The sequence below is a fragment of the Oculina patagonica genome, chromosome 5 (assembly GCF_052425735.1).
Source record: "Oculina patagonica isolate OP01 chromosome 5, crgOcupat, whole genome shotgun sequence".
Classification (NCBI taxonomy): domain Eukaryota; kingdom Metazoa; phylum Cnidaria; class Anthozoa; order Scleractinia; family Oculinidae; genus Oculina; species Oculina patagonica.
Window position 1 is genome coordinate 2,706,759 of NC_135762.1, and position 16,377 is coordinate 2,723,135.

The following is a 16,377-nucleotide window of genomic DNA, read 5'->3' on the forward strand; positions in this document are numbered from 1 at the left end:
AATATAGCTCATTGTTGTGAAACTTTCAACGTAACTTTACCTTTTAGCTTCTAATTATCGCTTATAAAGTTACTGGAAACAAGTAAGTTACATATTAAAGCTTTAAGTTTAACCTAAGGCAAAGTGTACCCACAAACAAACTGGCGACAAAACGACCACACGAAACGACATCAACCGAATACTAGAGATAACTTACCATTTTCTTCAAGTGAGCTGCAAGCTCCTTGTGATAATCTAGCTTGGATAAGGATGTAGGACGATATTTATCTACCCATAAACTCATCTTAGTGATTACAGATCCGCCAAAATACTACAAATGTACAAATATTGGGAGGAAATAAATGGTGAAGTTTATATGGCGATCGATCGGTCGATAGCGGATTCGCGCGGTCTTTGGCGCCAAACGGAAACATTGAGCCTGCGATAATTTTGGGACCCAGTCTTCCCTAAATTTACGGCCAAACTTAGCTTGTGAGAGCTTGGGTCCTTGGAGAACTGGAGAGCGATTGACGAGCGAATGATGTCTTGTTATCCAGGCGTAGTCAATCGATAAACCGATAATCGATAACAATCAATAGCAATCGATATCAATCGAAGATTAATATCGATTTCCGATACCACTCGATAGGAATCGATAAAGAAAAAAAGTTGTGAGTTCGATTGACATCGGAAATCGATAAGGATTGTTTTATCGATTATTATTGATTGTTATCGATTTTTAACGGAAGTTATTTATGTCAATTCCTACATGTTAAAAACATGGACACAATATTGTTTTACGGGTCTATTGAGTCCTTCAATCGTGGATATGTAATGCAAATATTGCTAAGCTTGTACTATAAAAAGAACAAGAACAATATTGATCTCCAGCGCGATTCAATATTAGAAGAAGTTGCGACCAAAGTAGCGGTGCGCAACCCTCTAGTCTCGCTATAACAACATCATAAATACATTGTATGAAGCAAAAAGATGGAATCGTTCGGGTGGGCTACAATGTCCGTGCATATATAGGATCGAGTTGAACTTTCACCAACGCAAGAACGTCATATTATGGAGATGCAATCGACAGCGCTCTGAGCGCTGCCTGGGTTGAATAGACTAGTCCAGGCATAACTAATCGATGATCAATGACATCAATTGGTAATCAATGAGTAATCGATGGGTAATCAGTTGATTAGTCATTGATTATTGGCGATTAACAGTTTGCGGACCTCTATTAGTGGCGTTCTGGAGATAGGAGGTTTGTTTAAAGTCCTACAACATATTACTTCGACACAAACGATCCTGTTGAAACAATTTGTGAAAAGATCACAAGACGGAATACCCCCACCCCCACCCCCCCCCCCCCTGCTCCACCTATGAGTCTATTGTTTAAGGTTCGACTATAAAATGAATTTAATCGCAAGGTTCGACTATAAAATGAATTTAAGCAGTATTAAAAAAAAAGTTAAATTTCATTACAAACAAACAAACAAACAAAGAAACAAGATGAATAACACCAGGCGTAGTCAATCGATAGAAATCGATATCGGAAATCAATCGATACAATCGATATCTATCGATATCAATCACCGATTGATATCGATTGAAATCGGTAATCGATAACAATCGAACTCACAGAAAAAAATTATTATCGATTGTTATCGATGGAGAAAATCGATAATAATCGATAGCAATCGACAGTAATCGATAACAATCACTAATCCCAAGGAGCCTCTGGAGGAGTTTTCGTTTGAAACATATTCTAAAGATGACGTTACTATTTAGTAAAACAATTTATACGAGACCGGCGTTCAACATGGTAAAACATTTTATTAATTCAGCATCTAGTCCTGCCGAAGTCCAGTCTGGGGTCCAGGCAAAAACTTCATCAAGATTCTCCTGGTTTTGGGTTTTAAAATATTTTAACTAGTCCAGGCATAACTAATCGATGACATCAATGACATCAATGAAATCAATGAGTAATCAATGAGTAATCGATTGGTAATCAGTTGATTAGTCATTGATTATTGCCGATGATCGATGAGTAATCGATGACTAATCGATAGGCCACAAAATTTTTGGTCATCGATTGCATCGATTAGTCATTGATTGAATTGATTACTCATCGATATAGTCTTGTGGTTGTAAACCTCCTTTCAATTTTCTTAACCTTTAAATTATGAGCATGTCGTCCAAATTAGATAATACATTTTTTATCCGATACACGTACCATTTTGAAATCACCCAATCACATTTCGTTCTAAAATATTATCCAATGCTTGCCACGCCACTTTCCTTTTAATGGCAAAATATTTCACATTTCGCAACCAGTGTTAGATAGCTTTGGGGGGAAGGAACCCTCGAGCACCAACCAGAAACATTTTTCGTTCTATCTTATTATCATAAAAGAACACACACACAGGGGAGAAGCCTTTTGAATGTAACCAGTGTGGAAAGTGTTTCAATCGGGCAGAAACATATCTTATAATCTAATTGACCTTCCACGCCCCTTTAAATGGCAAAATATTTCACATTTCGTAACCAGTGTTTTTATATACCTCTGAAGTGTTAGATAGCTTTAGGGGGGAAGGTAAACCTTGAGCTCCAACCAGAAACATTTTTTCGTTCTATCTTATTATCTAATGGGCCTTCCACGCCCCTTTTAATGGTAAAATATTTCACATTTCCTATATGCCCCTCGTGTTAGATAGCTTTGGGGGGAAGTTAACCCTTGAGCTCCAACCAGAGAATTTTCCCCATTTATCACTCAGTCACCCACTTACTCAATGCTTTTCGTGCCCTTGGGCACATACGGCCGTTTCCAGAGACCGCCACTGCTGCCTGTTCTTTGCCCTCTTCCTCAGCTCTCCCCAGCTGACTCCGCTTGCCCGCATCTCTTTTTCAACTGTCGGTCGCCAGGTCTCTTTTAGTCGTCCCCTTGCTATTTTCCCAGATGGAGTCCAGTGCATATCACCTCTCCATCTATACAGGCCCTAAAGCACTACAATTGCTACCAGCGAGTACCTTTTTTCTCAACTAAATCTGGGACTTCCATTAACACAGGTGCCCTTGTGTGATTTTGCAACTTAATTGTTATTCCCTCGGGAAAAATCCATTTGTTTATTCATCCTTATTCTCCTTCGGCGGTTTGGCCTGAAATTTTGCCTTTTGTGGCTACGTCTTGTGATATTCTGTCCTTTTGTAAAAGGTAAATCACATGGTTTTATTAGTATATAAAACTAAGTTTGACACGTCAACACGTTTAACATGTTTATACTTGTTTAACTTCTTCAATTTCAAAGAATGTTAGCTTATACAATATTAGAGCTAAGCTTTTGTTCTTGTGCAGTTTTTCCGGGAAAGATTCCTTTATATCAAAACGACAGGTATGCTCGTCGTGAAATTTGAATAAACCCTGAAAAGAGTCTAATCTGGGCGTGACTAAGCGTTATTTGACCCCTAAAAGATACCATTTTCATGCCTGATCGGGTTAGATACTTAGAGCGAAACGTGATTGGGCGATAATAGTGAAATAGCACGTGTAACGCAGGAAAAATGCATTATCCAATAATTTCGAGAAAATACGGTCATAATTTATCGTATGAGACAATTAAGAGAGTATCATTAAACGTATTACAGACAAACCGTATTCAAGGAGACAACGTAAGCGAGGAAGAAGCATTTTATCAAACCAAAAGATTTCAACAATGAAGACTGCTGCGATCTCGTGTTTCATTATTTCGATGATTTGTTTCGCTTATGGGAGAGGTAACTATATTTCTTTTTCTCTATCATGTCAATGGAATAGCGAAGTTTCTTCCCCTCTTTCGAATTAACTGGTTAAAGTTGAAGTATCTTTTTCTTAAAAAAGGCACCGATTAGTCGATTCATGACCTATATATGAACAAGAAGCTTAAGAAGCTTGAGAAGCTTAAAATCGGGCGCTTAATAATTAGCTATCTGTTTTGACTTGAAAGGCAGGGTACAGTACAGTAAAAATCACTGGAAAAACAGTCACTTAAACCTATTCAGGCCGGGGGGGGGGGGGGGGCTTTTGAGGCCCGCGCTGACTTTGGACGCTTATAACTTTTTCAAGATTCAACCAAACGCTGCCAAACTTTGCGCGTTTATTTGAAATTTATCTCGCAATAATTTGGTAGGATTAGTTATTGTGCCAGTAACTTGAAATCACCATGGCAACGTCATTTTGACACGCTTGTTTTCCCAAATTTGAATTTTTCGTGTTTCTATTTAATAATGAAAATCTGAAATGTTTTCAAGATTGCAGTATTACCTAATGACATAATGGTCTCAATTTATAAAAATATATTTCGCACAATACAAAGAAACGATTGAACTAGACGTCTAGAAAATATAAATTTGTAACACTTAGCAAAGTGCAGCCTTTTCGCAATACTTTATAAAGGCGGAGTTTTTACCTGAAGACCAATTTTTCCAACGCTTTAGGTGGCTGACGCATTTCAGTATTTTCCAGCCTTTACACTTTAATGGAACAGTATACAACTCCTAATCAGGTAACTACTATTGTCAAGAAAATGATCGCAACTTATTGACCAATGATTAGGTATTTGTTTCATACCATTACTGTAATAGCAACTGGTGAAGAATAGTGGTACTGACCCAAAGTATAAGGGCTGGAAAACACTGAAACCATTTCAGCCGCGTTTCAAGAAATCCAAAAAAGCTTTACTTATCCCATAAATATTTGTTTTGTTAATTTTTGGACAATTTTGGGGGATGTCTGGGAGGCGATAGTTTTTCTCAAAGGATTAGTAAACTTTAGACAAATAAGAAATATTGGAGATTTAATGTGATTTTAAAATTTGAATTTGAAGTTAAAAAATTGGTGGACGGACACCAAACAGTCTCCTGACAACCCGGAGAGCTCTTGCGAGGGGGTCAATTGTTTGGAGGTGTTTCCATTCTTTTCTTCAATCCCTTCTTTAAATCTCTTAAAGTTCCATTCAAATTCAGGTAGAACCCCACCTTAAGTTTTGCTCTTGTGAGAAAACAACAGAAGTCAAAGGTTGCGTGATATAACCAAGCATGGATTTTAATTCTCCCTCCCTTTCCATCTCCTTAGCCTTTCACCCCCACCTGTCCCTCCCTTTCTACTCTCATTCAATTTAATGTATGTTTACATTTCCTAACCAATTCAGTATCGTACTAATCTGTGCCAAGCAATCAGATAATAACAGAAATTTGCCTTAATTTTGATCTCCTATACCAAGACCTTAGAGTATAAACCGCTAATAAAACAAAACACACTTGATAATAATTCTCTGAGGTTATACACCTTGCAGTATTAACGTACTAACGAACTTTATAACAAACCCCATGTCGTACTAAAGAATTTTTTACTGATCAACATAGAAAATAAGTTCACAATGGTTTGTTCCCAAAACGTTTTTTACTGTACAGAGGGTCTGTATATTGACCTGTAACTTGTATACCGTATTGAAAAATTCAGAACGAACCTACTTCTGCCCGCTACCATGATATCATGTTGAAAAATTTGCTCGTTCGAAACCGTAGCAAAATCGTTAGAGACAGACAAGATACAGCCGTTTACTGACAGTCTTTGAAAATCCTGAATTTCGTCAAAATGAGCCAAAATAAAGTTTTAAAATTTCCTTTATCAATATGGTTCTTATCTTTTTATTCAATTGAACTATGAACTGCTTTTATGCAGTACTGTCCACAAAGATTTCAATTTCCTCAAAGTTTCGAGACAAATGGCTACAAAATATTTCGTGCAGAATGTAATTTGATAAAGCAAATGTTTTCACGTCTAGAAATACTTCAAGAAGTGAAGGAAAACCGTTTTGTTTTCATCGATGAGAACCACTTTCAAATAGTTAATGCATAAAAAATAACAATGAGATCAGAATACAATAATTATTAATGTAAGGTCTCGCTATTATGTCTCGGCAGAGATACTTCTTTTTTCGACGTTTTTGCTTGTTTACAAGCTAAAATGGTAGAATAGGGGTTAGTGGACAAGATTTGGAACCGCATATTTGTAAACTCTCAAGGGACTTTTTTAATTTCTCAAGGGACTGTTTTAATTTCTCAAGGGATTACTTTCCGCTGTGGGTGATCACTTGCCATCTCGTGGAAAAAACGTGACTTGTCACATTTACAAACGTTATATAACAATTTTAAAAGTGACATGTCAGCTTTCTTATCTCAACGCACGTGTGTCTGAAAGGCAATCTATAAAAAGCGTCGCACAAACAATGGATTGCGTGACTAAAACACGAATAAATAATCACTAGCACTTACATCGTTTAAAAATTACAAACGTCAAAAATAAACCATGTAAATGTAAATGTAAATACAATTTTAAAGTCCAAACGCAGGACGAGGTTACCCTCAGTGTCCGAGCCAGAGGCTCATGTATAAGACGTAGGACTGTTAAAGATCGAACTACAATTTAGTAGTGTTGATTTTTGCGGAGGGAGGAAAACCGGAGAACCCGGAGAAAAACCCTCGGAGCGAGGACGAGAACCAACAACAAACTCAACCCACATATGACGCCGGGTCCGGGAATCGAACCCGGGCCACATTGGTGGGAGGCGAGTGCTCTCACCACTGCGCCATCCCCGCACCCCCATACCAAAAAACTCGCTCTTTTCAAAGATATTATTGAAGTTAAAACAAATGCAAGAGATGGGGGCTTCTTTTAGCTTAGGAGCGGTTAATTATTTGTGACGTTGTCGATGTTTCCGGTAGAGACAAAAATCAAAATAGAACGTGTCTGGTTTCAATTGCTCGTTCTTGAGAACAGCGTTAGCGACTGCTTGCCAATTTTTCGAGGCGATATTCTGCGCGAGAAGGATATTCTCACTTACATCTGGTGTTCGAACATTTGTTTTTCCACTGGGCCACAAGATCCTACTCTGGGACTGTGAACTGCATCTTCGGAACTTGGCCGTTGGCTGTCAGAAGAAACGTTCTGTAATTTTTAGCTCGCGGGCGAATGACCATTATTTGTTTTCCTTAGTTTAAATTTGATTTCCGGCGTGCGGTTTAAATGCTTTTGTTAAAATGTGACAATTGACAAGCTAAGCAATCTGCGGGGTGTTCGTGGGCGGCATTTGAGATTCTCAGAGATGCGTGCAGGCTTTCCCCTCCATTTTTTCCTAGCCTGTTCCAGGCGTTCGGTTAGTTGGGAAGCGCGAAAACCGGCGAGCGAAAAAAAAAATACGCCGCTTCCCAACTAACCGAACGCCTGGAACAGGCTAATTTTTGCCCCGCCGGCCGAGCGCTCTCCAGAAAGCCTGTTCGCAGGCTAAGAAATACCCGGCGCGGACGAGCCATTTTTGACAAAATTATATGGCTGCATTTTCTCCGCGAAGATAGGAAATTGTTAAACTAAACTACAAAGAAACTGTAATGATAAGTTCGAAGAACAATGCACAGGATAAACCTTCGACTCATACTTCATGCAAAAACGTCGATATCTCGAAGAGACTTTGATTTTACTTGGCCTTACTGACCACGTTGTCGCCCCATCAGGTGCTGCGAAGGTAAGTTTCAATCTGCACTGCAACGCACTGATTGATCGTTCTGCAGAACACGATGTAGCAGGTTTCACTGCAAGGATATGAACCACGTAAGGAAACTCTGAAAACTTACCAAATAGATTATTCTCTTGCATTTTCTCCAGCATTTCTGAAACAGCCATGTAGCCTAATCCTAGATGTACCACGCACACGACGAAAACTCGCGCACATTTTCTGCTCGGCTTTCAGAGTCTCACCGTCGATTTTGTAAAATTTAGCAACGCAGAGAAGCTTTCTTTATCAGGTGTTTAACTGTGACAGATATTTGCAGTACAGTGCCCAACAGTAAAAAAAATACAGATATGTATATCAACAAATGACCCCCTTCACTATTAACCAGAAACTCATCAGGTGCTAAGCAACCACTTTCTCGTGTGAATTTAATTGGCTTTAACACGCCGACTTCAGGTTAAAATAGAAAATATCTATCTCTTCGAAAAAAAACTTCTTTAAAAACTGGCTTTGCCCAAATTTCTCTTGCTTCCCAGAAAATCTGAGTTGCCCAAACTTTGGGGGGGGGGGGCTGCAGCCCCCCTGCCCCCCCGGCCCGTACGCCTATGGTACTATGCCAATGTTTAAGCTCGCAATTGCACTTAGCTCAATCCTCTTGAGCTTTAATATCCCATTTACCTTTCATCAGATTTCCACCAATAAAACTGAAGATGGCTACAGAATACGATCGTCTGGAGGCAGAACCAAGACACAAGAAGAATCCCAAGAAACACGCCAATATCTTTTCCATTCTTTCATTCTGGTGGGTGGGAGAGCTTCTTGCCACTGGTAAGAAGTGTCCTCTGGAAAACGATGATTTGTTTTCTTTACTCGACGAGGATAAAACAGAAACGTCAACTGAAAAGCTCCAGCAAACATGGAATGAAGAAACAAAAGGCCACGTCTCAGACAAGAGTGGTTCAAACGGATATCGGCTGTTGAAAGCGATCATACGAGCATTTCCATGCACTGAATACATGTTCATTTTGAGTGTAGGCTTGCTGCCTGGTGTTTGTAATGTTCTGCAGCCAGTGTTCCTGAGTCTGCTCTTACCTGAATTAATGAAGCCTTCTGTTGAAGAGTCCTCATGGGCTTATGTCTACGCTGCTGGAATCTGTTTGAGTTCTTTTGTTCGTGCTATCGCTACTCATCAGTATATTTTTCATACACATTTAATGGCCCTTAGATGGAAATCAGCGACAATTGGTGTTGTTTACAGAAAGGTGAGCATTAGCAACGTTTCATTTAAAATAGGAAGGGTCATCACAAAGGGGACCTAATTCCTCCTTCCTTCGACAGAATCCAATTTTCATTTTATTTTTACACGTACGTAGAGAGCTTTACAGTGTTTTAATGTAATCCTCGGAATACAAATTTGAATCCATCGTAATCACAAAATTAAAACCACACCTTTTTCACGTCTGTTTATTTGTCCTAGGTTAAAGGGACTATGGTCACGGCTAAGTTAATCTTATGTTATTAAATTTTGCCAAATATTCGCTATGAAACTAAATGTTTGCAAAGAAATTAATTCTTTGATACTAAATGACAAAACCATAGTTTCCTTGCAGCTAAATGTGTCTCCCGGGCGTCATAAATTAAAGTTATAAGCAGACAAGATTAACTTTGAAAACTGTTCCGCCGGACCATATTTCAAAAGCCTACATCGCAATCCGTTTCAATCTTCGCCCCTTTTGGCCATCCGTACCTTCTTTTGCATTTGGTGTGTTATTTAAATATTCCTTCACTGTTTTAAGAGGTTATTCTATACATTAAAACAAATTTGATGGTCATTTCCTATGCCTAAGTTTGGCTAAAATCTGTGACACGGTCCCCGTTAAGATATGTCAGGTGTTAAAAATAGAGGGGTTGAATTTGCCAGAGTTTGAGATAACTACAAACAATTCCCTTAAAGTAGCCCTTGTCTCCAGAGGTTCCAGAAATCATTGAGATACGGAGTCAGTAGCTAGATTACGTCAAAAATCGTATGACTTGTAACGCCGTCTACCAGCAAACGTGAGACAGCAACGGTAGGTTTATCCGAGTCAGTGATTGCCATCTAGAAATGCTAGAGACTGAATGGAAATATATGTGAAAACCACTGAAATATTTTTTTCAGTGTACAGTGTCAGACCCAATCAGAAGGAAAATTTGACAAATGAAGTAAACCTTTTTATGCGGAGGAATCTCATTAGAGAGAAATACATAACGGATTACCTACAACCCTAGACAAAAGTAGTTGAAACGCGTATCTTATCTGACACTTACACAGCTCACTCAGTACTTCAGCTTCATTAGAGTTAATTTTTAGTGTCTGCAGTTTGAGTTTAGGTTACCCCCTCCCCCTTTTCAATGTTGGTCACTTCCTTGATATTCCTCTATGAAAACTGCCATTGGTAACGGGGAGAGGGGGAAGCTACGTATTATGAAAATCGTACCCACACTTTTGACAACTATTGTAGTTCAAATGGCATAACATTTAGCGGCATTGCTTAAATATTACATGTAAAATAGTGATTAGCAACCAATACCGCACCACCTTTCCTTCACATTTTCTTCCAATTTTGCAGGTCCTCCGTTTAAGCCAAGCAGATGTATCGAATATAACAAGTGGATATGTCATCAATCTCATCGCCGCTGACCTACAACGTTTTGAATTATCAGTGTTATGTTTCGTTTTGTTACCTCAAGCCCTTCTTGAGTTATGCAGTGTCTCGTTTGTTATGTTCTACTTGTTTGGTTGGAAGTCTTTATCAGGTGCGATGTTTCTTCTGGTTCTTTCACTGTTTTACGGTTTGATGGGAAGAGTGTGCGCTGCCTTGAGAGCAAAAATCTCTAAAGTGGCGGATGAGCGTGTCAATATTATGAACTCCATCATTTCGGGGATTCGTACCGTCAAGATGTATGCCTGGGAGTGGCCCTTCATGGAAAGAGTGCAACGACTACGAAGGTATGAGTGAATTCAGTCGGGGGAACAAGTGCCAGTTGATGGCGACGCCACTTCTCCGAAAAGTGACTGCGCCTGCGGTTTTCGTCCCAGAGGTTGCTAAGCAACATGACGTATTTGTACGCGCGATTGCTTTGTGAGTCCTCGTGAGCGCTTACGCTAGTTTTTGATTGGACGAAATAATTCGTAAATTCTTCGAGTGCTTCAACGAAGATTTGCCAAAACCGGCACTTATTCCCCCACTGAATTAATATGGTTTAATTTTATAACAACAGTTTCCAACCGCTTTGATAAATCTATACAAACAGACATTTTAAGTAATAAATGAGGCTCTAAATGTGTCGTCTCGGGGATTATTCAACAATGATCACTGAGCCTGAGGCGAATAACTGTTTCGGTATAATTTTCAGAGATGAATATCAAGAAAAGCATAAAATAAAAAAACAATAGAAAACCCGAAAACAACAAACACAAGTGATCGCTTGCATACGTGTAAACCAGTTTAATTCATTGACTGAAATCGTAATTTACACTCATGTTAGGAATAAAACGGAACAAAACAAACACTAGAAAAAAGATAGATATCTGGTACCTTTGTTTAATCGTTGTGACTTCTGAGCAGTTTTGTGAATCCTCTCGAAATTACTAGCTCCAGTGAGAAGAGAACTAAATAATGTTTTGCCAGTCGGACTGAGTTCATGGCCGCTAGCGATCTCCAAAACCACTGTGTTTACGATCAATTCTAATGCCTTGAAAACCATCTCTTGATAAAATTTTCGGTCCAAAAGCTCTGGTAGTTAATTTGCAAAATTTCCAATGTTTCAAATATCCAGGACTTGGAGTGATTTTTCTTAAATGAGAGAAATTTTCATTCAGCAAATTCCGCCATGTTTCTCTGCCAATGGATGGCAAACGTGGCATAGCTTAGTAGCCAAACCTTGAGAGGCTATATTCACCGCCTAGCGCAGTGAATATTGCGACATAGTCCGAGCTTCTCGACCAATCAGAATTGAATTCACCTCTGCAAATTATACTAATTATTTATATTAAATATTACAAAACCAAACAGGCACTTTGCTTTTGGTGCCTTTGGTTTCGCGTAAAAGAATATCCTATTTCTTTTTACAATGCAAATTGAAGGCAGGATTAAAAACTGTGAATTCTTTTTTCTTTAATTCTAGGCAAGAAATCAAACTAATCAGATGGAAAGCAGGAATATTGGCAACCTTTGCATCTCTTCAGTACACATGCACACCAATTGCTACTTTTATTTCTTTGGTTGCAATGGCAGCCACGGGAACTGAACTCACTTCGTACAATACGTTTATGATTTTATCGCTGATAAGTACGCTAAGGATGACCGTCTCATGGAACATTAATCAACCTGTAAAAATGTTGGCAGATTTTGCTACAGCTCTAAATCGTATTCAGGGTTTACTTGAATACAACAGTGACAACATACACCAATATCTACAGGACACCTTTGCAAAAAGAAGAAATGATGAGTCCAACAGTACACGATTCGCCAAAAGTATCAATTGTGGAGGCTTTGATGAACTCACGGGGAATCATATGCACTCTCACAAAGACCCTGTCATTGTACTGGAAAATGTCTTTTGCAGTTGGACTGGCAATCGGAATAAACCAACATTAAAATCTGTGTGTTTGACAGTAAACAAAGGTGACCTGATTTTCCTCACTGGTCGGGTTGGTTGTGGCAAGTCTTCCCTACTGTATTCTCTTCTTCAAGAAATTCCAGTCATAAACGGTGAGACATCGTGTGTTGGAAAAATAGCCTGGGTTAGTCAGCAGCCCTGGGTGTTCTCTGGTACTGTACGGGACAATATTTTGTTTGGCGAGCCGTTTAACCCAGAGAGATATCGCATGGCGTTACAGGCATGTGACCTGAACAAAGATTTGCTGAGGTTTCCAGATGGTGATATGACAGTTGTAGGGGAACGTGGAATAGTTCTGAGTGGTGGTCAGCAGGCTCGTGTCGAGTTAGCACGCGCAGTGTATTCCAATGCTGATATCTACCTGTTGGATGATCCATTAAGTGCAGTGGACTCAAAGGTCGGGCATCATATCTTCAGCACATGTATCAATGGTTTATTGCAAGATAAAACACGACTGATGGTCACGCATAATCTCGAGGTCCTGAAGGATGCCAAACACATTATAGCGATGGACGAAGGCTCAATGATGATGAAAGGCGACGTTTTGTCGTTGTGTTCGTCTGGTTTTGACCTTTATGGCATAGACAAGAGTGCAGATAAGAAACCGGTCACCATGCAGATGGAAACGCCATTAATTGAAGACATCTTGGAAAATAAACGAATCAAAAGAATGTCGCGAGAAGAATTTGCCAGACTGGAAATTGCTGAGGAAGATCGCATGATTGGTTCTATATCATGGAAAGTATACTGGCACTACATACAAGCTGGAATGCATTGTATTCTAGCAGCAGCTCTGATTATGGGTCTCCTCATCGTTCAAGGTTAGTTCATTAGGAAGCTATAAAGGAGAAGGTCATTCTAAAATGGCACTTTTTTCTTCAAACCACCGAAACGGTAATTCCAAGATACGCTAGTCACCAAAATTTCAGCTTCCAGAGAGTATTTAAACCCTGTAAAATCCTTGTCTGAAGTAGTCCGAAAATCTAGAACCGACTGCCGCCATCTTGGAGTAACTTAGCAGCCAGGCGATGTAATTGTGACGTCAAAGAGCTCAACCCGAAGTTTGGCAGGAAGTTTAAGCATTGTTTAAATACTTGATACTCCTTGCTTATTTTGTATTAGCTTGTTTATCGAAGTGCCTGTTTGTGCAGCAATATTTTTCCACAAACTGAGCTTTAAGAGATAGTGAAAGCTGAAATCTTCGACGTCACGCATGCACGCCAAGATGGCGGCTGCCGGTTCTCAATTTTTGAACAACTTCAGACAAGAATTTCGAAGGGATTGAATACTCTTTGGAAGCTGAAATGTTAGTGAGCAACACATAAATTTGTATTACCTCCTCGTTGGCGTAAAGAAAAAAAAGTGCCATTTTGGAATGACCTTCTCTTCTAAGCAAAACACGCACGACGGCAGGGGCAACGAGAACGTCGCCAAAGAAAAGGTTAATGAGCAGAACAATAGCTCTGCACGTACGTTATAGTTACTTGGTCCATATCTGAGCCGTCATCTGCAAGCCATAAGCAAAGTGAAATGAAAAAATTTTGCGTTTTTGAAAGAATTTAAACCGCGCGACTAGTTTTCCGTATTTCTATTTCAACTTGAACTTTCTCTTTTGCCTATTCAGCTAGAGCTAGATCTAGAAATATTGAGACTCCAAATGAATGTAGATAATTGGTATTTCTTAAGAAAATTATAAGTTCATTTTCGTCATTGGGCGTTGTCCTGGACGTTGCGGTCGTCCAAGTTTCGTTACTGTGTTTCATTTTTCATTTTCATTTTTTTCGTTTTATCCCTGCTATTTTAGGTTCACTCATCCTTCCTGATTGGTGGTTACTTCATTTGACCAGTCGATCACATGACCAGCAGCATCAAACTGAGGATCTCTACATATATGGAGCCCTTGTGGGTGGAGCATTTTTACTGTCAGTCATTAGAGCAGCCGTGTTTTTGAACGTTCTAATAAACTCCTCTAAGCACCTCCACAACTCCATGCTGTCAGCAGTGTTAAAAGCTCCGGTTTTGTTCTTCGACACTAATCCTGTTGGACGGGTATTAAACCGGTTTTCTCGTGACATTGGCATCATGGATGAGTTGTTACCAGATACCTTCCTGGATGCTTTACAACTCGTTCTATTCTGCATTGGAGCAGTTGTTCTTCCGTCTATCTTGAACCCCTGGATTATGCTTCCGGCTACACCGCTGATTATTCTCTTTATCTGGATCGGGCGTTATTATCTAACAACATCACGTGATCTCAGGCGACTGGAAGGAGTAAATAGAAGCCCAGTCCTTTCTCATTTTAGCGACACGTTGATGGGACTGGTGACAATACGTGCTTATAAGAAGGAAGATGACCTTCTGAAAGCATTGTACAGGTGTGAGTTCATAACTTTATTTCCCTATGTTTAATCTGTTTGTGAGCCATCTAAAAGTTTTGAATACAACAGAAAGAAGGCCAGTCCGAGTAGTGTATATTCATGGTAAAAAACTAAGTTTTGGTTTATTACAAGAAATTTGGTCAAGAAATTTGGTCTATGTCTCTGAAATAGAGCCGAAATATTGTATTTATAATATCAAATTTCTTGTAATAAACCAAAACTTGGTTTTTAATTACAATGATTACACTTCTCGGCCTTGCCTTTTTTCTGTTGAAATCTGTTTGTATAGTTGCTTAGTTTGCTCCCATTTAATCTGTATCCCTTTGAAGTTCCACACTGCAACATTCTGTGATATTGCCATGCTGGTGTGTTTGAAAACAATTCAGCGTCCCAAGACTTTCCAGTATCAAAGGAAACAAAACAATTATGTGATCGCTCCCAAACTCGGAAACCATTGGATATCGTCTAAAGGAAGCACAGCTCGGATAAACCGGCCATGTGTTAAGCATACATGAAATCCGTAAATCCAAACAGCGTCTCTATGGTCATAAAGAGCAAGGAAAACCGACTGTACAAATATAGTTTGAAGTCAAGTGTTTAGTCATGATCAGTTCTGCCACTATACCAAGATGTGCTATCTTGTTCTATAAAGGTTTGAGTTAAGTGCAGGTACAAAACTAAGGAGAACAGCACAGCAGAAGCGAGATGAACAGTTACAAGCCCTTCCCCACCTGAAGTTATAGAAGATGTTGAGTGCAGATAGACCGCGTATTTAGCGTATTCCTAACTTTCTAGGAAAATAGCAAAATCCAAGGAAGCGGATCCAGTACAAAATATTTCTGCTCCCCGCTCCCTTGTACCACGGCGGGGGTATTAATTTAGTTGTACGTCCGAGGGTTAATTATGTCAAATATAAATCATGCAGTTTGTATGGGCTGACCATGTAGCAACATAGATCTCACGCATGGACATCTTTTGTATATATGTATCTTTTGAATGCAATGTCACAAACGTTGTTTTGTTATTGGCTTATCGTTTATTTTTTTTCCTTCAGATATCAAGATGATCACAATCGCACCTGGTTCTCGATTCTTTCTACCATGAGATGGTTGGGTGTGCGTCTTGACGTGATCTGTGTCACTTTTGTGGCATTTGTAGTCTTCCTTGCCATCGCCACTCAGTCTGGTTCAGGTACTTAAGTTTGGCTTTAATTTTATATTTATTTTTAAAAACAAAAATATCCTGCGTGTGTGGAAGACGCGCCCCTTGCTGATCGTGGCATCATAGCGGAAATTCAGTATCGATCTGTATATTTCAGTGTTGACTGGTGTCGTTGCCATGAAAGTTAGCCTGGCCTGATGTTGGAGTTCGGATGATGACCGCTATAAAGCTATTAATTAAAAAAAATCATAAAACAATTCCGGTCTCCAAATAAACCATTTTTAGGTCTCTGTCAGTATACCTTTTCACGCGAGATATATGTCGATGTAGGACCATGTAATGACCGCCTTTCCTGTGTATGAACGGGGTGCGGAAACGTCTTTGTGGGAGTTACAAGTCTGACACAATCAAATCCGTTTAAAGAGATTCTGGAAGGTCATTCCAGAAACGGACTGCTCGAGATATAAATGACCGCTGACTAGCAGCAGATCTAAAAAGAGGAATGTCTAACTTGTCGTTGTTATTGCAAGAGTGCACAACGTCTCTTTTCTTAAATCTATTACTGTGATGATTTGCTTTATGTTTGTTCATTAGGTATCACAGCCTTGTCACTCATATACACTCTACAGCTAGCAGTGGATACATCACAATGG

General features: G+C 39.4%; 1 protein-coding gene across 1 annotated transcript; it reads left to right on the forward strand.

The window, feature by feature from the left end:
• Positions 1 to 8,233: 8,233 nt before the first annotated feature.
• On the forward strand, positions 8,234 to 16,377 carry LOC144654182 (ATP-binding cassette sub-family C member 4-like; the record flags this gene model as incomplete). The annotated part of the gene is made up of 6 exons (XM_078514269.1): positions 8,234 to 8,785; positions 10,046 to 10,512; positions 11,691 to 13,006; positions 13,990 to 14,560; positions 15,618 to 15,754; positions 16,319 to 16,377. Coding segments are annotated over exons 1-6 (3,102 nt in total), but the record flags the coding sequence as incomplete, so codon positions are not given.